We start from the raw sequence: 24622 nt of genomic DNA, 5'->3' as shown, positions 1-24622 counted from the left end.
GAACAGTCTTATAATTGATGTTTCTTTTCCTGTTCAAATGTTTCTTCAATTAGTATCTGATAATGGGAGGTGATAGGTCCCTGGGCAGGCAACTCACTTTATTTAGCATGCAGATCCATTCATACCGCTTCATATGCTAATCGCTGCTAATTGAATCAGTTTGTTGGGTGTTTTCCTGGAGTTAATGGATCTGAGCACACAGGGTGAGATTGTTTTGAAATGTAATGTCAGTCATAACGCATCCTACCCAAAGGCAGCAGTTCGTTCGTTCAACGATTGATTCATCGCAGAGCCACCTGTCACTGACGGCGAGAGCGCGCGCGTCCACGTCTGTGTGGTGACCGCGCGTGTCAGCGGCGACAACAACAACAACAACATCATGAATAATGAATGACTGATCGCTGCCCTCAGCGCTGTGCTGAAGCCCCTCACGGGTTAGTCTCAAAGTGTCCGTGGACGTGAACAGAAGCGCCCAGCTGGAGCGCCGTGAATGTGTGGAAGTAACGATGTTATTGTAGGTTTACTCCGTTTGGAAATTGTATTCCAAAAGAAAGACATTTGCACTAGTTAAGTAACATTTTTTTCTTATTTCACTTTTTAAACTTTTTTACCCCAAAGAGGTAGTAGCCTACCTCTTTCGTTTTTTAAAAAGGACTTGCACGGAAAAAATGAAGCCACGGATTTTACTGACCTTCCTGACGTTTATTGGTTCATGTAAGTAAACACTTTTATATGCATATACATTATATGATATATTTTTTGTCATTTTATTTAGGCCTACTATTCACTTATGTACACTTTGCTTTCCACGGGGTTTCTTTTAAAAAGTACGTTTCTACAGAAGCATAATTTGATTAGAAAGATTTAAAGATCACATTTTGAGATATTCTGCATCAAAATAATAACTTTGTAATGGGACTAGGACTATAGGCTACATACTGCAAACTGCCTGATTGTTATTTCGATTTATTATGTCCTCAGCAGTGCGTTGAATAAGAAAGTATGGCTTCAGAACTAATTAAAATATTATAATATTAATATTTACTTATATATTACTGCTTTTCCTTTAGCTACATCAAATACTCGTAGAATTTCTTTACTCTGATGCAGGGCAAGCTATTGGTGCACAAAGATGTTGTGTCTTGGACGTTAAAAGTTAAATAAAGTCGTTCCAGGTGTTACTATTCACTTTCATCCAGTCTCTGCTAAAAGCTAATTATATTATATTATATTATTGGAAATATATATTATAATATATATATATATATATATATATATATATATATATATATATATATATATATATATATATATATGAATGACATAGATTTAAAAATGAAAGTTAAATGGACGTGAAAAAGTGTTGCTATAATGTTAAAACAGTTTTGTGTAGTTTTAAAATAAAATTTATATTTATATATTTACTTTATAACATTAATTTATTCTCCACTTTCTTAATTTATGAAGAACATAAGTTATATATATAAGTTATCAGGGTAAAGCATATATCATGGAATCAGACTACCTGCATAAAATTATTATTTTTCCTATCTATTTTTTCCCCTTCTTCTCAATAATTCTTATATTTGACTTGGGATCAAAATAGTTTTTTTTCATACCAGATATTATGGCCATTAGTTTGGATCATGTGTATTCTTTAGAATAAATCTCGAGTGGAATAATAAATAAACATTGTCGTAAAGTCGAACAGAAGGAGATGGTGAGTCTCAGGGAGGAGGGGGTAGGAACAGATGACCTTATAGACAGAGGGGCTGCGTTGACCTTGGGCGGTATTAACCTTTGGGGTCCCCCTCCTGGACAGCAGAGCAGTCAAAAGCGGGTGGAGCAAAAAGATAGCCAGGGAGACAAAAGTGGCCACCTCTCCCCACCCCCTTTGACCTGACCCAACACCCTGATCTCCATAACACTGCTCCAGCCTTATTGGGAAGCCATGGTAAATCTGAAATCATCTTAAAGCTGTTGGAGTGTGCATGCCTGAATATGTTTATGCTGGAGTAATTCTCATCTGTGGAAAGTTCTCACACCAGAAGGCAGATATAGGTGATCCTGACAAGACACCCATTTAGTAATCCACATAGGGCACAGGCTACAGTGGGTGGCCAATGTCTCAATCACTGCATGGATCTCCTTCCTGTTGAGAAACTTGGGAAATTTGACCAAAATCATATAAATCTATATATATCTATATGAAGAGAGAGTTTTATATTTAATGTGAATTTTCATCAGCCATTACTCCAGTCTCCAGTGTCACATAGTTCTTCAGAAATCATTCAAATATGCAAATTTGATGCTTATTTCTTATTATCAATGTTAAGAACTTTTGGGTTTCTTAATATTCTTGTGGGAACCGTGATAAATTTCCAATTTCAAATCAATCAAAAATAACTATAAATAATAATAAGCTCCTGTAAATGTTAAGTATATCACCACAAAAAGTTTTGTTTTATTGATGCTATCAAGGTGGAGCCACTTCAGTCCGAATATTCATTGCTCTAATTGAAGCAATACGCATTTTCCTCACTGTAATGACGGTGTCGTAATAAACTGTAATACAAGGTACTGGCTAATCGGCCACAAAATTACTTTTTTATAGAGGTCTTAAAAAATTTATAGTTCCAGTGATTCCGTTAAAGAAAGTTATCAGGGTTCATAAAGCCAAAGACGAATTTACAGTGGCATAAAAACTTAGGACATTTTAACCCTTGGTTGCTCCATTAATGAGATTGGCTTAATGAAAGCCCTGGACCTCCTTCTGGTCCTTATCCCAATAATTAAAGACCTGAGGCCATAGTGATGGGGTGTCCTCCCCCTCCAATGGGAGCATATTGCTTATTGATTTTACCCAAAGGTTTTATTTCTGGCAAAGACTTTTTCATAAAAAGCTGTTGACCTACAGACATGATATAATTAATAGAAACACATATATTTTACTAAGCACCATTATATGACTGAAAATAGCATCTTAAAACATCCTTTAAAAAGTCTGATACAGATAGATCAAAAGTAAAGCACGAAAGAGCTAATTAGTGAGTGGTAATTGGTTAATGAGGAGGGTGGAGTGAATCTGCGGGGGATTGTTTCCTCTCTTAAAGAGGAAATGCAAGTGGGTTTGCATGACTTTGAACTTGGCATATTATTCCACCTAATGACAATCAGTGTTTAAACAAAAGACAACTTAGCCTCAAATGACCAACACAAATGAGTTTTTGTGTAGTCAGCTTGTGGCTGTTGTACTCAGGAAGAATTCAACTCCCATTATGGAGTCAAAGGAAGCCCACCCGGAGCAGCGTGATCCCCCCTTTCCACCCAGGTTCTTTACAATTCCTCCCCCAAGTTTGCATTCAGCTATTGTTTATGTTAGATCTCCTGCTGCTGCCATGGATATAATGGGAGAAAAAGAAAGCGAGAGGAATTTGGGAATGTTCATATGCATTTAGAATTACTTTCAAAAGCTTATATTACATTTTTTAAAGTGGAAGGCCAGTTTCAGTCATGCTAAAATCTATTCTGGACAATAGAGAGACCCATATATAAATTATAATGAGCATTAAAATGAGAATATTTGTCTTATAGCTCTGAAGTTTCAATTCTAAATCCTGGACGTTTAATTTTTTTTCCTCCTACGATTAGCCATTAGATCATTGCAAGGCAAGTTTATTTATATAGCACTTTTCGTACACAATGGTAATTCAAAGTGCTTTACATAAAAGAAAGTAAAATAATCATAAACAAATTGAAAATAAAATTGCAGATCTATATATATATATATATATGTACACTACCATTCATAAGTCTTTTCAAAAATACAAAAGACTTTTGTTCAGCAAGGATGCACTGAACTGATCAAAAGTGACAATTCAGATATTTATAATCTTACAAAAGATTTATTCTTAAAATAAATTTAGTTTTTTTTAACTTTTTATTTATCGAAGAATAAAGGGAAAAAAAATCATGTTTTGGCCACAGCTTCAGGTTTGCCATCACAGGACTAAATTACATTTTAAAATATGCTAAAATAGAAAACCGTTATAAATTGTAATAATATTTTACAATGTGGCTGTTTTTCTCAATTTTTTGATCAAATGCATGCTTGCAGAGACTCTATATATTTAAGTAAGGTAAAGTAATGGGGGGGGGGGGGTGTTGCAAATCTTTGCCACATTGACTCTGGTTGGAGATGAAGGTCATTTGAATGATGTCTGGCTTCCAACAATAGTTTTGTGAAGTTCAGGTCCAACATTAGACTGGGCACAAAGGACCAAACTGGGGGCTGGGGACTGTGTGTGTGACTGGACACAGGCTGTCTGTCTTAAGCCCCACGTTGTTCATCCACCCTTCACAGACTCTCTCATGACCCTTTAGGGACCGAGGTCATAGCTCAAGGGGTGGGGATGGGTGAGGGTCTCCTGCTGCTCAGAAGACCATCTACAATCCCCCAAAACCCCATTTCTATCCACCTCTCATCTGAATTATCAGAATTATCCCCAGATAATTGAGCTCTTAATCACACTTCTACTTGGGTCTCATGCAGGCTGGAATGGGTTATTAGCATAGACTTTATAAAAAACATACTCTATGCAACCTCATCACCATTGTAGCAACCATGGAGATCTTAAATCCTGGAGTTTGAGGTATGATGACAAACTTCTCCAATGGGAAGAACATGGAACACAGTTTTCCATTGTGAGGTGGGCAGAAACAGAAAACTTCTACCTTAGGAAATAGCATATTAATTGTTCTCTAAGATGGTTAGTGTTAAATATCCAGTCCATTTATATGCATGCTACTACAGTACATTATTTAATTGGATTTATCAAGCAAAAACTAAGATTGTATTTGTACATACAGTACATGCCTATATTGCTTAGGCCCATGTGTTATTCTCTGTATTTCTGAACCCAGCTTGTGTGACATAACCCCCCTTTCCCTTGGGACCTCTGAATTTCATTAACACTCGGGTGGAGTAAGTCAGGGAAGGGTCAGATGTAAGCTAGCCCTCATAAAAATGAAAAAGGCAGAGACAGACTCATCCCATCTACATCTGCTCAGTGTGTGACCTAACTGGGAGCAAAAGGTGCATCCCAGATATTCTCTTCAGTGGAAGTCTAGTTTAAAGCGCTAAATATTTATGGACTCTGGTATTAATAGTGTTCAATGTATAGAAGTCCAAGGTATATGAGAGAGAGATGATTGAGTTTATCTGGTCATGTTGTCACGGGTATAATGTATTTTGCAGCAGTGGTTCTCTATATGCACTTCGAATTAGAGTGAAACAGATATTTCTGGATCATTCCAGTATTTTGTGAAAATGAATTTAAAATAATATCTAAAATCAATAATTAAAAAAAAGTTACAGCTAAATTATTTAACACATAATAATTATAATGTACACTATGAAAAAAAAATATATATATATATCTAAATGTAAAAATGCCCAATATTGGCATAACAGTACCTTTATGTGTAAAAAATCTTCTGTGTGACGTTATTCTACACACAAGTCTGAAGATAATTTAAAGGATGTTGCAACTTTTATTTTTTTTTTTTTTTTTATTAACATAACTGATGTCAATGTGGTCCAAAACAACACTGAAGCCTTTGACTTTCATTCTATGGATAAAAACATACTGAAACATTTGTACAAATATCTTATTTCGTAAATAATAACACAGTAGCTCATTTTTTGGTGAGCTATCCCTTTAAGACTCTTATTTACTTATGACTTTCATATTACAGCTGTCACGATCAAGTGCAGGTGGTGTTTGAGGACCCCAGAAGTCAAAAATGAGTATATTTTAGCAAGCAGGGGAACAGAAGTGCATATTGAAAGTGGGGTAGGTTATGTTTACAGAACAGATGCTCCAGGTACATATCTCATCCAGTGCCAGTTCAAGAGCAGGCTTGTGCTTCTTAACATAACAGCTGCCAGAGACACTGGCCATCTCCAGAGGTCACATTAAGGGTGGCTTTAGGTCTGGAGTTCTCCATATAAAAAGCACAGAAGATGTATGGAATGGCCATGTAGCAAGTTGACAATGAGAGAGGACCGGGGTGAACCAGTGGCATGGGAAAGTCACCCTGGAATCAGACTGAAAGGAAAATGTGACCACTGGGGCTTTGGAATGGTGGTGGGGGGGGGGGGGCAGATGGTCCAGACTGAGAGGGGTGCAGAAGGCTCCTGGTGGTTGCTGGGAGTTGTTTTGGGGAAAGGGGTGTCATCACAGGGCTATTGTCATCAGGGTGCGTTTACTCAAAAGAGATTCCTCTAACTTGACCCCATAACTCACCCTTATTCTCCATCCCTTCTACTCTGTCTTTGTCACAGCCCTCTATGGTTCACTGGCTGCATTGCGTTTGTCTCTATTGTGACGACTAGGTTTGGTTTGGTGATACTGAGTAAACAGCCAGATATGCTTAAAGCTCACAGTGACATCAGTAACGAGACACAAATGCAGTTTTGTGGATATGGAAAGTTTTACCTCAGAGCTTTTATTTTTATTACTTTTATTTTAGGTGTTTTCCCTTTTGTTTGAGTCTTGAATTACAAGAAAACAGACATTTGCAACAAACATAGAAATATACATGTAAATCATTAAAAAAAAGTTGGGGATGAGACCAAAAAGGACTTAGTAATTTTTAAAAATAAAAAATATTTCAAGAAAAGTCTTTAGAAGTCCCATTTACATATAGTGCTTTATACAAAACAGAATATTTCAAATCAGCTTCACTGTAATAAACAAGAAAAGTGTCGTTAACTCAATATAGCGCAATGTTGTATACACTTAGTTCAGTAACAGTGTAATTCAGCTATAAAGAAGCTTGACAAAAGATTAAAGCCGTTATCCAGTTCAAGTTTTGTTCTCCTTCAATAGCATCAGTGCAGACAAATTAATAATATTATGGAATATTAAGTGTCTGTTAAACCCATACAGACCATTCATTTTGCATACAGACCATTCATTTTACATACAGACTTTAACTGTAGGGTTTGTTTCAGTTGTGTTCTGACCCATCTTCCATTTCTCTCTCACTTTCAGGTTTATGTAATGGATCCGAGCTGGCTTTCCTTACGGAGCCCAGTGATGTTACCGCAGTACGGGACAGGCCGTTGATGCTGGACTGCAGGGTGGAAGGCGAGGGCCCCATTACGGTGACGTGGCATAAGAACGGAGCTCTGGTGGTTCTGGGAGTAGGCAGTCGTGCGAAGGTCCTATCCAACGGCACGCTCCTGATCCGTAGCTTCCAGAAGAGACGGGATGGAGATTCTACCGATGTTGGAGAGTATTACTGTGCTGCACAGAACCACTACGGCATGCTGGTCAGCCGCAAGGCCCGTGTGCAGCTTGCATGTGAGTGACTGAGGAGAAAGCATTTCAAACATGGGCGACATGGGTGACAGTGGATAGTTTTTTTCTAGGATTTGAAATCGTATTCTTTGCCTATGATCACTTAATTGTTTATGTGGTAAATACCCTGATATAGTGGAGGTACCCATGTCTGTTTACTATCTGTTACTTTGTCCTTTCCAATCTTCCTCTGGTTCTCCCTTTGGTCCAATAAAAGCAGTAGGGTGGGTGATAATCCTGCAGAATTATAGTTGTCACTACATGCTTCCCCTGAAGGTTCTATGTTACCATGACAATGAACTCTCATTGGGAGCCCCCTTCTAACACTCCTACCTATTGATTATATAAAAGACCAGGCTATTTAGACCACAATACTCTTGGCACCTCATCCTACCACCCCAATGAAAATTCCCATTTTGGATGCCAATATCAAGTTATCACAGTAAATTCACATAAGAGAAAGTAAGAATACACATTGAGTCCTCACTGCAAAAACATATGCTTCTCTTTTGTTTCTGTATCTAGAAAATATCTGGAAAAAAATGTTATATCCAAATATCTTAACACACTCAAAACAGGTTAAATTTATTTGACATGCAAAACCATATAAAGAATATTTCTTGAAATAATCTTAAAATTAAACTAAGCCTCACTAAGTTTTGATACATTTATATATTGCTAAAAATGTATTTAATCGTTTTTAAGGAAGTTTCTTATGATTGCACAGACTGCATCTGTTCGATAAAGTAAAAAAAAGTAAGAGTGAGATTTTATTTATTTATTTATTTATTTATTCCGTTTTTAAAATCTTCTTTATACTTGTGATGGCAAAGCTGAATAACAGCAACCATTACTCCAGTTTTCAGTGTCACATGATCCTTCATAAATTATTATTATTATATTTTGTGTATAAATAACTATTAATTGTGTCAGTTGTCTTTGTTCCACAGCTCTTCCTAAATTCCACACTCACCCAGAGCCCATGTCAGTAGATGAGGGAGGTGTTGCACGTTTCCAGTGTCAGGTCAATGGTATTCCTGAGGCCAACATTACTTGGGAGAAAGACCGTGTTGTGCTTGGAACATCTGATGACAGGTAACATAGTCCTCGCTGACAGTTTTTACTGTTTTTCTTTATAATCTTCCTCTCAAACTCCTCCAGAATTGTTCAGTCATGTTACTCTTTCTTCACAGGTACACACTTCTCCCAATGGGTATTCTGCAGATTACAGGAGTTAAGAAATCAGATGCTGGTGTCTATCGCTGTGTTGCCACCAATATCGCAAACACCCGCTACAGCCACGAGGCCTATCTGAACGTAACCGGTCAGTAGCCACCTTTGATCTGACAAACACCCCAGACTGCATGTACAAACCTTAACCTAAAACTCTATGCATTCAGTAAATAAGCAATGTGCTCAGTTATGTATTGAACAATCAGAACATTGATTTCCTCAAATGTCTTCCTTCCTTATATTAGTGATTTGTAATTTAGCTCCAGTTTCATCATCTCTTTATTTGCCCTTCTACTCTCAGGAGGTGTTCCTCGCATCTATAAGGAGCCAGTCATCCTGTCCGGCCCACAGAACCTAACCATCACCGTCCATCAGACCGCCATTCTGGAGTGTATCGCCACTGGAAACCCTCGTCCGATTGTGTCTTGGAGTAGACTTGGTATGAATCCTTAACACTTAAACTGACCAAAGATAACTTAATGTTCTGGATTTCTCATAACTTAATTCCTTCTCATCATTATTTTTCCATCAGACGGCAGATCTATCGGAGTGGAGGGCATACAAGTGCTTGGGACAGGGAACCTGATGATCTCAGATGTCTCCCTTCAGCATTCTGGAGTGTATGTGTGTGCTGCCAACCGGCCTGGCACCAGGATGAGGCGTACTGCATTGGGCAGGCTGGTAGTTCAAGGTAAACTTCTTTGATTTGTACTGAAGATATTTGATTTTCCACTAAAGTTTTAAAATGATTTCATCTAATTTCTCCTCATTTTGGCCATTTGTCTGAGCTGAAAAATCATTAACAGTGTTTTGTGATATATAGTACTCTTCAAAAATTTGGGGTTGGTACAATTTTTGAAATGTAAAAAAAAAAAAAAAAAAAAATTCTCAAAGGCTTCACTTTTTATCAAAATACAGTCAAAACAGTAATATTATGAAATATTAAAAAATTATTTTAAATAACTTTGCTATTTAAATATATTTTAAAAATGCAATTTATTCCTTTAGTGGTGATGTTGAAGAAATTATTCTATTATTGCCTGATCAAGAAACATTTCTTATCATTATCAGTTGCTGCCTAATATTTTTTTTTTGTGGAAACTATGAACTTTTTTCCGATTCTTTGGTTAATAGAAAGTTTAAAAGAACAGCATTTATTTGAAACAGAAATATTTCAGAACATTTTTTTTTTTAAATTCAAAACTGGTTACTGACCCCAAACTGTTAAACGTAGTGTATTGAATCATAAAGGTAGATCTCTTAGCTTCAGTATTTTGTAAATGGTCCTAACCCAAGTAGCAAATAATAGCTGGCCCCACACCACTCAATCCTGATTTGTTGTGAGAGAAGTTCACAAAGCTTCACTATTACAGTAATTGTATTATTTGCACACTTCACTGAGCACAACAGAGCAAGCCTAATTTTAGTGTGTGTGATTGTTGCTGTGTATTTATTGAATGAATTAAGTCTTTTTTAGCTGTTATGATGACCGGACATCAAGCAGAACTGGTTTTGAACATGACCCATGGAAGCTGAGTGGTCAGCACCGCACTGGTCCCTTCTCTCACCTTTGCCCTTCTTGGTTTTTTTCTCACTCTGTTACTGGGTGTGATGGTGTGAGACTCTGACTACCATTATGGTAATTGAGGTCTGCTGGTGCTGTCCAGCTGGGTTTGAGAAGAAAAGCTTGGGTAATGAAGTTAGCTGTTAGGAGATATCCCCCCTCCAACACCCCAATGACACAACTCATCCATCACCCTGCTACTGTCTGTACATTCAACATGATCATATATCCCTGAGGTATATTTGATCCTTCCATTGGCTTTCTTTAAAGTAGCTGCACACTGGGGGTCTTTAGGAAAGAACAACATGAAAACAAATGGGTAAATCATCCATGAGAGGTGTAGTACAAAAGTCATATTTAATATCACAGTTGGTAGTAGTTTCTGTAAACGACTAAGCTTTTTATTCATCTGAACATAACATAAGCATGATCCTAATAAATATCTTTTAACACCTTAAACAGTAAAAGGGATGGCCAGGAGGTAGATATTTTTATTTCAACACATGCTGAATATCTGCTGTGATAATGAAGATTATCCTCTTGTCACTTAGCTTTATGCATCCATTCATTTATTAAATTGTCGCTGAAATTGCACCCAGGTGTGCTTTCTCGGTCACTGTCCTAAATGTGCAGCTTATGTCTGATCAATCAATAGTCACCCCTATCAGTCTTTTTACAACAGAATTGGCAGTGAAGCCATTTGATGGAGGTAATTTTGAATGTATTGATTCATTTATTGATTCACTTTTTGTGTAATATGGTAACAAAGAGATTAGGTTAGGTTATTTCCTTTATAAAAGAAAGCAAAAACCTTCCCGACAAACCCTAAGAAAAGTCTCATTAAGTAATTCAGATCAGTGAAGCAAAACAATTTTTTTTTAGAGTAACAGGGTGTCACAGAGCTGAAATTCATGATTAAGGAATTGTGCAAGAATATATTTGATTAGTAATACTCAATATATAACATTAACATTAGTTAACACATTCAGTATCATGAAATAACAAGTTTTTATGTTAATTTTCCATGTAAGCATCATATTGTTCATTAGTTCATGTATTATGAATTATGTTCATTTATATAACTTGAAATTGTAACGTGTTAATATAGGGATGTGAGATTTTCTGATATATTTTTTTAAAAGATATTAAAACTATTATAAATAATCAAAAGTGACAGTAAAGACAATTATAATGTTACAAAATATATGTATTTTTACACAAAAGATATTAAGCAGCACAACTGTTTTCAACATCGATGATAATACAAAATGTATATTGAGCACCAACATTTTTTATATTATTTCTAAAGTACCATGTGACAATGAAGACTGGAGTGATGGCTGCTGAAAATTCAGCTTTGCAATCACAGAAATAATTATTTTCAATATTATTTTAAATAATTTTAACTTCATAGACAAGCACTGAAATTATGTAGATGAAGCAGAAAGGGAAATTTGGATATTTTAGTCCTGTTGTGTGAACATTTGATAACTTAACAGTCTGCCTGCCAGTCACAAAGGTAAAATCAGCTCATCCTAGTCAGGTTCAAAGCTGAGGGGTTTGTTTATGTCAGGTTATGGCCCTCCAGACTGCTCATGTGGATGTGAGGTCTGCACTTTCACACAGTCATGAAGGTCTGGACAGATGCTGAGCCAGGATATGGACAACAGAGAACAAAAAGAAAGACAGACAAAAACAGGCAAAGAGCAGTTGTCCTAGTGTGTATGTGTATGTTTTGGGAGGGGCGAGGTATCCCCTCTCACCTCTGCCCTCTCACTTCTCACCTTTGACATTGGCCTAGAATGCTCTTTTACAAGAGTGGGCAGCAGAGGGGGTGGAGCCTCCTCTGACAGACAGGTGATGAAGCAGAGAGGGAGGGGCCGGCAGAATGGATGCCCCCCCCCCACCCCGAGCAGTTGTTCTTGTCCCAGCTGGTGGTCAGGCAGCGGATAACAAAGTTCAAGGGGGGATTGTGACGGTATAACAGTTTGTGTTGAGGGAACTCCTTCCTTTATTTTCACCCTGGGATATTTTTAATATGAAAAATAAAAGGATATGGTCCTCTGGTTCAGCTAAAGGGTTTCCTTAAGTAACATTTTCTTTATCTGAAAATGTATGCCTATATCATAGCAGGTGCAGAAATAGCATTTCATATTAAACATGAGGCTCATTGATATACGTCATTACATGTGACCTGAAACCAGTTCATGAGGAGGCAGCCATGTTTTTAAATAATATCACCTGATTGCATAAGTCACACACCAGAATTAAATGAATGAGAAATAGCCACCTGATCAGACTCAAGGTCAGGATCTGAGACCCTGATAAAAGAATAACTGATCAATACACGAGATGGATTGGACTCTGATCTTGGTTGTAAAGAAGACACAGCTGGTTAGTTGTTAGAGTGGAAAACAGATCCCCCCAAAGCTGAGGCTGTTATTTAATTGTACTCTGATTGCTTCCTGTTTGCAGGCATGGGAAATTACATGTTATGAAGTTATGAATCCATCTGAATCAGTCACAGATCAACATGTGCATGAGTGTTTTACGTGTGCTTGTATTTATAGCTGAATTTCACTGGGCGTTTACATATACTTAAGAAGTTCAATTTAAGTCAGACCAGAACTGGTCTTTTTAAACAGTTTTAAATTGCATGTTTATATGATTGTTGATCATGTTTATAAAACATGGTACAAAGTTAATCACATATTTTTTGGAAATCAGGGTTAATATTAAATATCAATTGATTAAATGTGCTATAGTATAGTAATACACCACCAGTCAAAATTAAGATTTTTTAAAAAATGTTTTAATGCTTGGAAAATAAGTCTCTTATGCTCACCTACTTTATTAGAAAATGCATTAATAGCAGTAATATTATGAAATTGTATTACCATGTAAAATGTAAAACTGTTTTCTATTTGAATTTTTTTTAAAATGTCATTTATAATTAATGTCATTACTCCAGTCCTCAGTGTTGAATGTTGAAAATAGTTGTGCTGCATAATATTTTTTTACCATTCAAAAGTTTTGGAAAGTTTTTTTTTTCTTTTTTTTTCTTATAAATAAATAAATTAATGAATTTATTCAGCAAGGATGCATTAATGATTTATCAAAAGTGCCATGGTTTGCACAAAAATAAAAAACTGCTTTCAACATTGCTAATCATTTATTAATAATATTATTCATATTTGCGCACCAAATTATTGAGACATCTTTCAAAAACATAAAAAAACTTTAATGTTCATGGATGTGTATGTCAGCCAGACAGATACAGCATATACCAACACTCTCTCAGGGCTTTTATTTAGTCCCTCCCCAGTTCAAAACATTTCTATTCGAGGGGATTCTATTCATCAATAGTTCTACTCCGGTTCGAGTGTGAAATGCTTTTTGGGAGAGAAGAGAACCACAATAACGTGGCTGATGAATGACACCCCACTTCGCACATGCACACAAACACACACACACACACACACACACACACACACACACACCAGCTTGACTATGGAGGTCTGAAGTGATCTTTGTCCTATTGTGCCCCGCTATAGTTTCATTATATACACACCCCTCCAGCCCCTCCCACTTTTCACTTTGACCCTAAAGCCTGAGCAGAACCTACTGAAGTGTTTTTAAAGGCTGTATTTTTCATTCCAGACCTATGTGCACAGATATGATGAATTTTGTGTTAAGTGGTACTTAATGTCTTGTCATGGTATTATAACCTCAAGTTATACGTTTAATTTTTTTGACTAAATTAATTTTGAATACAAATTGATTCTAAAGTAGATTTTTATTTTTTTTAATCTTCATTTTTAATTCTGTTTAGAGATATTATTCAGGACATTGATGAGAAACGGAACTATCAGCTGAGAAACCCAATTAAACAGCTTCTCTGTGGCTCATATTGATTTGGCAAATCTATATTTTTGTCCAACCGTTGTAAAAATTTTGACCTCATTTGAAGGAGAAGCTGCGTTGTTTTAAAGATCTGTGCCGGCATTTATTGATAGCTGTCCATTGAAATAGGGTTGCCTTTGACCTATGACCTTCCACACCACCACAGACCACTTCAGACCCTATTCCCAGGGAAAGGGGGCTCTTCTGGGGGTGTCTGGTTGTGGTGGGTGTCAGTAGATCAATGAGACGCACAGTCCTGGGGTCTGGAGAGCTGTACGTATATGCATGGCCATTGTGTGGATGTTGAAGGGGTGTCAAGTGGAACGGTGAAGCTGCATCTGTGCTGCTGAGACAGAGGAGGGGCTGCAGGGGTCATTTAGGAAAATACAGAGCAGTTATTAAAAGAGTTTAAGTTCAAGATCTGATCTTAGTGCTAGTGTAAATTAGAGTGTTTCAAAAAGGAAATATTTAAATCATATTAATTCATTATATATAAATATTAACATGTCTTGCTGTTAAACAAATGTATGCCTGGTTCTCATTTGACAGAATATTTGGCTTTGCCTCTGGGTCATACTGTCTGTACTACATAATATTTTCAGTTTATCATGTGTACCATAATCTAAAGTGTTACCGAAGTTTTTATTTTGGGAGATCGAAATAGGAGACACATTAATTATTAATATCATTCAGTTGGTTTTGATATACAGTAATTACATTATTAAACCGGTTAAATAAATAATGTACTCGTGTTATTTGTCTCACCCAGTGTTATTTTATTATCAGTGAGGGACTAATATTTTAGTTTCTAATAGTTTAAATTAGTTTGAATTGTTATATTTTGCATTTTTATTTTTGGTTTAATTTTTAGTATTTTTGTTGTGTGCTTTTGTCATTTTTGTTAGTTTTTTTTATATGATTTGCTTTTTTCAGTTCTATTTATAGTTATTTTTAGTAAAAAAAAAATGTATTAACAAAACTGTTATTTCAGTCAAAGAAAAACAGTTTGCTTATGTTTTAGTTGTAATTTTAGTTAACTATAATAACCATGGTCTCCCCCTGTTCGTTCTCTTTCTCTTCCCAGCTCCTCCAGAGTTCATTCAGTGGCCGCAGTCTGTGTCTAAACCAGCAGGAGGCAGTGCTGTCTTCACATGTGTAGCTCAGGGTGTTCCTGAGCCTCATATCATTTGGCTGAAGAATGGAAAGATTCTCACGCCTGGCGATAATGTGAAGCTCACTAACAATAACAGGTACACACTTAAATGATATGAGACTCACAAGTATCAACAGGAATATACAAACGTACAGCTAAAATACATAGACCATAGAAACTTAAGCAATACTTAGGCATGTATTGTAAACAGACAAATTGACAAATAGAAATACAAAATTATTTGTTTATATACCTATTTATTTTTTTATATTTTTACATTTATTATAATTATTATTTGTTTATTGTTGTCTGGAGACGTCACCAACTTTACCAACCGTCCACTAGATGTCAGTGTTCACCTGTTTTATATTACGTCATCCAAATTGTGAGATGTGTCATTTCTGTTAATGTTAACAGGGTTACATTAAATTCAGAGTATAGATTTAAAATAATAATATAATCAATGTTTTTAGCACCCTGGCCGTAACTCGCATCACATCAGAGGATGAGGCCATATACCAGTGCATCGCTGAAAACTCTGCTGGCACTAACCAGGCCAGCGCTCGTCTGGCTGTGTCTCTGGCCAAAGAGCTGCCCGAAGCCCCTCAAGGCTTGAAAGCCATGGCTCTCTCTAAAACCACCCTGCAGCTCTCCTGGACCCAGCCACCAGCCGAAATCACAGACGGGATCATCGGATACGTTCTGCATATCCGCAAATATGGCGGTGAGTGTCTCTGGAGTTCAGATGGAACATATTTCGCTCTCTACTGATATTTTTGGAATAATATTTTGTAATTGGTGCACTTTTGTTTTTAGAGCCTGAAAGCAAAGAACTACAGGAGGCTGTGAGTAAGACAACATTTCAGCATGACCTCACTAACCTTGAACCTGGGACCACCTACTCCGTCTACCTGAAGGCTTATTCTCCACTGGGTGCTAGTGAACGCTCCAGTACTGTTGTTTCCACAACACTAGGGGGCGGTATGTACCTGCATATGGATAAACAAATCGCATGCTATTTGCTTTTATGTTTTGCTTGGGTCACTACAATTTCAAACTCTCCCATCTCTCCCTCACTGTCTCTTCTCTGGCCCACATCAGTATTTTTGGCTCCCTCTGTTTAATATCATCCTTCCCACTGATTGAACCTGCTTTGTCACAGCACTTGTCTCATTTTTTCTATGGTTTCTCTTTTGCCCATTCACCTTATGTTTTTAGCTTGAACAGAATGAGCTCTGTTCCTTGTTCCTCTGAGCTCATTATAAAAGTCTTTCTGGTTTTGTACCCTATCTAGTGCCCAGTCCACCTACTTTTTTCACCAAAGCAATAAACACCACTGCAGTCCAGGTCCTATGGGAGCTGCCCAATAAGCCTGGGAAAACTGAGGGTTTCCGACTGTCTTACCGCAGGGTCCCCCACGGAGAGATCCAGGGACCGGTTCAGTTGCAATGTCATGTTAACGCTCACACCATTTCTCATCTCGGTAAAGGGGAAATGGGTTTTTTGTTTGTGAACTATATGAAAGTATTGATGCAACAATAGACTATATGTAACAGATACAGTATATGCAGAGCAGAAGACAGTTGTTTTTTATAATGGGCGCAGATAGTTGTATATATAACAAAATACAGTCAAACCAAAAATTATTTTACTAGTGGGTGCAGGGCATTATAGTTCATTTATGTAAGTGATGATAGCAAAATAAAGCGAACTGTGACACTGTTAACTGTTAACCATAAGTATTATACCCAAATCTTCATACAGTGGACTATCAGTAAAACCGCTAAAAATTTGGGACCAAAAATGATTCAGACACTTAGACCTGACCATGTTTTGCTTAAGTGTTATCTGACATTATCAAGATGAATTTGTCTGACACAGTTTAACTCTGAGTTCTTGTCATATTTAATTACCACTTTCTAAACTATAGCGAATGAACTGTGATAATGTATGAAATTCAATTCAATTCAATTCAAGTTTATTTGTATAGCGCTTTTTACAATACAAATCGTTACAAAGCAACTTTACAGAAAATTATGTTTCTATAATATTTAGTAGTAGCTAGTAGTTTGGGCACGTTTGACAGGATTTTAGAAAAAAAAAAAAAATAATAATAATACAAGACGTAGTCAGCTAGACGATGAACTATCAATATTATTAATTAATAGTAATTATATGATGCAGTCACACATGTAGCAATAATTGTTAGTTCTGTTTGTTGATTCAAGGTTAGGATCATCTGGGGTCCTCTGAGGGTCAGCATCATCTCTTCTCAGGTGTTCTGGATCCAGACTGGAGCTTGTGTAAATCCTAGTTACGCAAAACATAGAAACAAAATAGAGACATCATTAGCATAGCTGCTGATCCAACAAAGTAAAATTAGTTTAACCCAAGCTAAAGAATAAAAATGCAGATGCAACTACACTCACAATTTAAAAGATACATTATTCGTATGCTTGGCGAAAGAGATGCATTTTTAATCTAGATTTAAACAGAGAGAGTGTGTCTGAACCCCGAACATTATCAGGAAGGCTATTCCAGAGTTTGGGAGCCAAATGTGAAAAAGCTCTACCTCCTTTAGTGGACTTTGCTGTCCTAGGAACTACCAAAAGTCCAGCGTTTTGTGACCTTAGGGTGCGTGATGGGTTGTAGCGTGGTAGAAGGCTAGTTAGGTATGCAGGAGCTAAACCATTTAGGGCCTTATAGGTAAGTAATGATAATTTGTAACTGATACGGAACTTAATAGGTAGCCAGTGCAGAGACTGTAAAATTGGGGTAATATGATCATATTTTCTTGACCTGGTAAGGACTGTAGCTGCTGCATTTTGGACTACCTGTAGCTTGTTTATTGACGAGAAGGTGTCTGAATACATTTGGGTTTGACTATGTTTTAAATGTTAAATGTGTCAGTTAATCTTAAATCTGCTTTGCAAAGATGTTTAGTGTGAAAAGTGCAATACAAATCAATCTGAAAATTTTTCTCTTTATGTTTTTTCCTTCCTGCATATAAAACTACTCTAATTGTGGGGTTATTGGATTTAGCAAAAAAACATGCCAGCACACAAATAGCCATTAGATTCCATCCAGCCCTGCTTATTTTAATGTATTATGCTATAAACTCTATCATTTCAATATTCTGTCTAGATGGTCTGTTACAGCAGCTCTGAAAAAGCCATTATGTTTGTACAGTGACAGTTGAAATGTTCCCTCACTCACCTGAAGAGCAGACCTGATGTATTTCATGAGCATCAGAGATCAAACACTCCTCTAAGTATTTCCTAGTATTGTTATTTGACAAATGATTGAATTCAAAGAACTCTGAAAAGTGTGAACATTGAGACATTGACAAAAACAGACCCTGCAACACATAAAAAGAAAATAGCCCAAGGAAAAGAAGGACCATAATAGCCGGCAGGTTTTACACTGGACCTCAATAACAGTGACTCAGCTGATCAATAGTTCTACTGTGACTGCAAAGTCAACAAAACCAGCTCAATGTATATGTATTAGATTCGGTATGTGTGAGACAAATGCATGAGTAGCTTTGAGTTATTATCAGTGTGTGTGATACTGACAGTTCCCTTTTTTTCCTAAGACCCTGGTGCTGTATATGAAGTCAGACTGGTAGCCTACAATGGCAATGGAGAGAGTGAGACTTCAAAGAAACTCGTGTCACTGGCTGAGGACGGGACTAGTGCTAAAACCAGATCAAGTAAATTAGCAGTTGTGTTGGCATGCATAATTACATTTATTATTTATTAAACAAGTGCACTGTATAATAATCATTCTCCTTGTTGCAGGAGAGGAGACTGAATGTAACTGCAGGGGAGTAGAGAGCTCGGTGAGCAGCATTGTGGTTGGCATCCACATTGGCATGGCCTGCATCATTTTCTGTGTGCTTTTCCTCATGTTTGGATATCGACGCAGGTAATGGACCTTTTGGTTAGATAACATCATGAAACTATATGTGCAAATTGTACTAACTGGACTCACTTCACAAACATGAAATATGTTATAAATTTACAATATAAAAATAATATTAAATACATTATATAATAATATATAATGTTTATTGTTTATGTATATATCTTCATATGTAAAGTATAACTATAATAAATACATTGATTTTTGTCTCAGTTTTCTCTGTAGGAAGGGGACACAGGACAGCTGGTCTGTACCACAGGGTGAAGATGGAGGGCACCATCCTCAGAGCAATGGCATCCCAAAAGCGGGAATGACACGGCCTGCTCAAGGCATTGAACTGGCTCCACAAGTAAGACTTACAGTCAAGATTCTCAGCACATTATAACTGAGAAGAAGCCATCTTTAGCAAATGTAGCCACCTTCATTTTTTTCTCTTGACCATAGATGCTGCAAAATCTCATCTCACGCAGTTAGTGAATAGATATATTCTACTCTTGATTTTGTCATTTCATCTGTATATCAGTTGCATATCTTACCGCAGTTGTGTCACTTTATTTACAGCTTATGAATTTGCTCTGCAGGATTGTTGTTTTACTCAATAGTAATTTTTCCCAGAGCTTTCTTTTGTCTGCCAACAGCATTTATCAACAGTCTCTGATTGTCAGGGTTTCGTATAAAGGTAACTTATGATACTAACGGTGTTTTCTCTTTTATGATACTAAGGTTTTTTTTCTCTTTTTCAGGGTCATAACATAGATCAGCAGGCCCAATGCCAGGTTCTTATTGAGCAGCACTCATCCAGTCTGCCAGGCACAGGCACTTCCCTAGCACTGCCTCTGTGATCTACCTCCTTGTGGTTCCTCTGCCTAGCCTGCCCACCACAAAGTCCCCTTTAGTCCATATTTATCATGCCCTGTTTTCACCGAAACTGCTGCTACTGTTTAAAGGTGTAAATGGGCCTGTTTTAACTACAAAGGTTTTGCTAATTGAGGCTAACTGAGCTGGTTTAAGTTAGTCTGTACCTGTTTGTTGCTTTTACTCCCTGCCTATAGAACCGAAACTTGACTCCTTTGAGATCTTTATGTCGATATGTCTGCACAAGAACACCAAATGATAGCCTTAGGAGATACTGTAGACATTTTTTATGCTAGCATGCTAAGTTACAAATGGTTACCGCACTCTTTCTGAGCATAAATACACAATGGAAGCAAAACAAAACAAAAATTATACCAAAACCGCTTTATATTTTATTATCAAAGGGCTTTCTGCTAAAACCAAAAATTAATTTTGCAATGTGTCCTCTGGTAATAAAATTAGCCTTACGTTGTGTAACTGTAACCGAACTTACGCCACATAATATAAAGACCAGCCACTGAAATAATCTCAATATTTCTATTTTTTGTTTTCAGTCAAACTCCTATATACGATTTAGTGAACTACATGATTTACCAAACAAGCTACAACTAGCCATTTTCTCAGTGGAAATGATTTCAGGGAACAGAGGTTTGTTTCATTTGTTAGCCTTAGTTCGGATATACCAAGATGAATAACATGGCCTTGCTTTTGCCTTCGTTTGTGGTTGTGTGAGCTCAAATAAATTGATTGTTATATGTTTCACCGTACATGCCTCGAGGCAGGCTCAACCCCAGAGGAACCATAAAGTTGATGGATCTTACCACCTTTCCTATTCTTTATAACACCCGCCAAAAGCTGTATACCTCCAAAGATAGCTACCTCAGAATGTTATGTTGGGCTGACATTAGCCACCTGCTAATAAAACTTGCCTACCTCAGCCAAAAAAATAGCAGATACCCTGTCAGTGCCTGTGCCAGCTGCCTCCAGAACCTTCATTCAGGTGCCCATCTGGTCGACTGCCATGGAGAGTGTGACCGTGGCTGCCCATCCTCTGGATCCAAATATTGCCTTAGCAGACTAAAGCTGTCTGGGAACCCCTCCCTAACTCATCGTCCAGAGATGTTTTACAGAGCCATTTAAGATGTGTAATACTTTTACCTTTGATGCGATTCTTTCCAAGTCCATCCATCCACAATTAGGATCCTACCAAGCCGATTCAAGGATTCCTTTCTGATGCTGCTAAACTCCAAAGAAAAAGATGAAATAGCAGGTACAGAAGGGGATTCGTTTTGTTTTCGGAGAATGTGATCTGATAATTCCACATGGAATGTGTGGACCCTTGAGAATTGTTCTGGGAAATTTTTGGGCCTTTCCATGTGGATACCACAAAAACCTGTAAAAAACCAAAAGCTTAGGATATTTTGCTTTCCACCAAGGAATATGTGATGGCATTGAGATGATGTTTATCCAAAGAGATTCTTTTTAGCCAAACCAACTGGTCTTTTCTTCAGATGCCAAATCGGTTACCATGGGAACTTGACGGAGCTGCGAGATGATGGTTGACTTTGGGTTTACTGAGAAACTGCTGCGTTCTCTCTTTCCCAAACAAACAGGCATGGCAGCAGATTATCCAAAAATATGTGTGAGATATGAAAACCAAGCTGTAACCAAAAGATGTAAAAAAAATGTAGGTCTTCATTTGTCTTTATATCTATTTTGCTCTTTAGATGAACTGAAGCCATTGTGTTAACGTTTTTGCAGGTCATGTTAAAAGGGGAAGCTGCAATAAAATGGATTCAATAACAAACCCAATCACACAACAATAGTATGCTTTAATAGTCAAACATTTTCTATCTTCCCTCTTTTGATATTGACCTGCCAGTTTTTTATTTGAAAACCTTTTAACATTTAAATAATAGCCAAATGAAAATGGGATATATTTTCAAGGAGATTTTATATGCTGATACAAGAGAAGGAACATTTGTATCATCTTTATAATAATAGAGTTTAACGTGCCAAATAGTAGAATAATAATAACGCCAAATACCTCTTTCACATTTAACATTCATACCCTTTATCTTTTGTAACACTTCATTAGCAAAGCACATGAGCATGCATGAGTGTACGTCATATGTATGTATCATGCATAAATGTGTGTTTTGTGATTGGCTAACAGTAGGTCAAACCTGGAGTCAGTAGTGGTCAAAGATACCCTTTCAAAAAAAAAAAGTCAACTGAGCGATGTGTATACAGTAACATATGAATGGAACCAAAGAACTTGATTTTTTTTAAGTGATATGTATCAAGAAAGCAAAGTGGCCTCTTGCTATGATGATCTATTTACAAGCAAAGAAACCTGCTTTCCTGAAGACATACTACTCCACTCCAGGTTGACCTTTTGAATATAATGAGTGTTAAAAATATTTACCCACAATCACTGCATTTCAAACAGCCCCTTCAAGAAAAAAGGGAGGGTTTTAGAATTGTAGCTGTATAGCGTGATCTGGAAAGTGGTGAACACAAGATTTTTCATATTTTAAACAATATTTGGTTCTTTTTGTAGAACTTTTTTTCTATTCTCTTTCACAAAGTTGTCATAGTACCTTCCTTGGTTTGGAAAGATGGCATTTTGATGTTCATTTTAGTAATGTTATTATTAATAATATTTTAATTATTGCTATTGCTATTTTTTTCTATGTCCATTTTGATATATGCCTGTTTTCATTTTTCATTTCTCTGCAGCAGATGAAGGAGAATGTGAAAGTGTTTGTTAGGAACCTAAAAAACAGTGGGTCATATGAAGCAGGTTGGCTAAGATATGATTTGGGATTCATGATGTTTATTTGCATTTATATTCTACACTTCAATTTGGGTAAATGGCTCCTATGTTAACGTGCAAATACCAAGTGCAGTTTTACAAAGATTTCAAACAGCTAAATAGCACACATAAATGAGTGAATCCCCCAACTGTTTGGATTATGACCCAATGATTAGAAAAAAAAAGAAAAAAAATTGAGAACTAGAGTTTGAGGGCTAGAACCAATGAGAAAATTGCTTTAACATGTACTTCCTTTTGAGTTATTTGAACCTAAAAACCCAAAAGCTTTAAACACATTGAGACTGTGATGTCTCCAACCAAAAATATTAAAGCGAGAGATTGGTGTCTAGTGAATGGACAGATACAGAGCCACTATAAACAAAGGGACCAGGCAATGAATGCACAAAGGGTAATAATTGAACCACGGTTGTTGAATTGTTTTATAATGGCTTAATATACAGGCTGCAGTCTCTGAATTGATCTGTTAGCGCAATGACACTTGTGATTCACATTAACATGTTGCTATGTAGATTGTGCAGGATTTCTCTAATTGACTTGTAGGTCTTTACCAGATCTCAAAACAAAAATGTCAAGATTCCTCAACATACTCCTGTATTGCATCATTAACTTGTAAAGTGATTGAGTTCTCAAGAATGGGTTTTGATGAATTCCTTTCCTGTTTCGAAGAGATAATGATGTCTGCCATTACCTAGCAACCAATGGGAATGTTTTTAGAAATGCCCAAAGATTTCATTGCTGAGCTCTCTCTTGATTTAGGTGACTGTTGTAATAGCACAGTCTCTGGTCTCTGCTTTTCCTAATTTGTTCAAATTCCAGGGCGCCTGAAACCAAATAAAAACAAAGAACAAGAAGATTTTTGTCTGGTTACTTTTCAACTGGATGTATAGTGACATATAGTTGACTGTAAAATATTGCTTTTATTGATCTATGAAATAGTCAGACACACACACACACACACACACACACAAGTAAACACAATAGACAACTGACTGAAAGACATTCATGTTTCTGAAATCATGTTACAGTACCCTGCCAATGGAATCGAAACTTCCCGAATCCCGATGCCGAAATGCCCGATCATTCACTGCACTGTCCCACAAAAATAAAAGGAAACGCAGCCATTCCTCAGCCAGTAATCTACCATATTTTGTTGCAGGCATAGATCAATCTAGATGGTATACTGCATGCCAAACAGTTGTTGTATATCAGAACAAATACAGTATGTGTCTCTTTGTATAGAATCCATAAATTAATTTAGGTTTCCTTAACAAATGTCCTTATTATTTAGGGAATATAATAATGGTGGAGCAAAATGCAGAATCTCACAGAAGAATCTGACACCCAATTTTCCAAATCCCAGAGCCTCACACATTACAGCAAATCACCAAAGACTTGCCAAATGCTCCAACATGCCCAGAGAGAACCTGAAGGACATGCCCCCAGATAAATGTACAAATCACTTACTCAGGATTAAATGGAGGGACAAGTTGGGGAAAAGTTAATGATCCTCAGGTCTTTAGTGCTGTGCACCTTTCTGACGTTGAATTCACGTAGAATAAGTTGACACAACAGAGCCAAGTTTTTCAACAACATTTTTATGCTCATTTTCTTGTCCATATTTCTCTCGCTCGCTCTTGTATGACTGTTTTAGACTCTTCTTTAAATGACTTAATGATCGATACAATGTCACATTCTTTTGAACCTGCCTGTACACACACACACACACACAAAGCCTCGACCCTTTTGCTGTTACCATGGAAACCTCACCCTGCAAACCCTTCCTC

The 24622-nt window shown here is 36.9% G+C and overlaps 1 protein-coding gene across 1 annotated transcript; it reads left to right on the top strand.

The window, feature by feature from the left end:
• The first annotated feature begins 434 nt into the window (after positions 1-434).
• Positions 435-22208, top strand: LOC132104264 (immunoglobulin superfamily DCC subclass member 3-like). The gene is made up of 14 exons (XM_059509598.1): positions 435-714; positions 7059-7370; positions 8318-8462; positions 8561-8691; positions 8902-9039; positions 9133-9291; positions 15152-15317; positions 15694-15944; positions 16037-16201; positions 16515-16703; positions 18816-18932; positions 19021-19147; positions 19358-19493; positions 19888-22208. The coding sequence occupies exons 1-14, from the start codon at positions 669-671 to the stop codon at positions 19984-19986; spliced, it is 2181 nt and encodes a 726-aa protein (XP_059365581.1). The 5' UTR covers positions 435-668; the 3' UTR covers positions 19987-22208.
• Positions 22209-24622: the final 2414 nt, after the last annotated feature.

The sequence above is a fragment of the Carassius carassius genome, chromosome 25 (assembly GCF_963082965.1).
Source record: "Carassius carassius chromosome 25, fCarCar2.1, whole genome shotgun sequence".
Lineage (NCBI taxonomy): Eukaryota > Metazoa > Chordata > Actinopteri > Cypriniformes > Cyprinidae > Carassius > Carassius carassius.
Note: the sequence above shows the minus strand (reverse complement) of the source record. Positions and strands in the feature narration are given on the sequence as shown.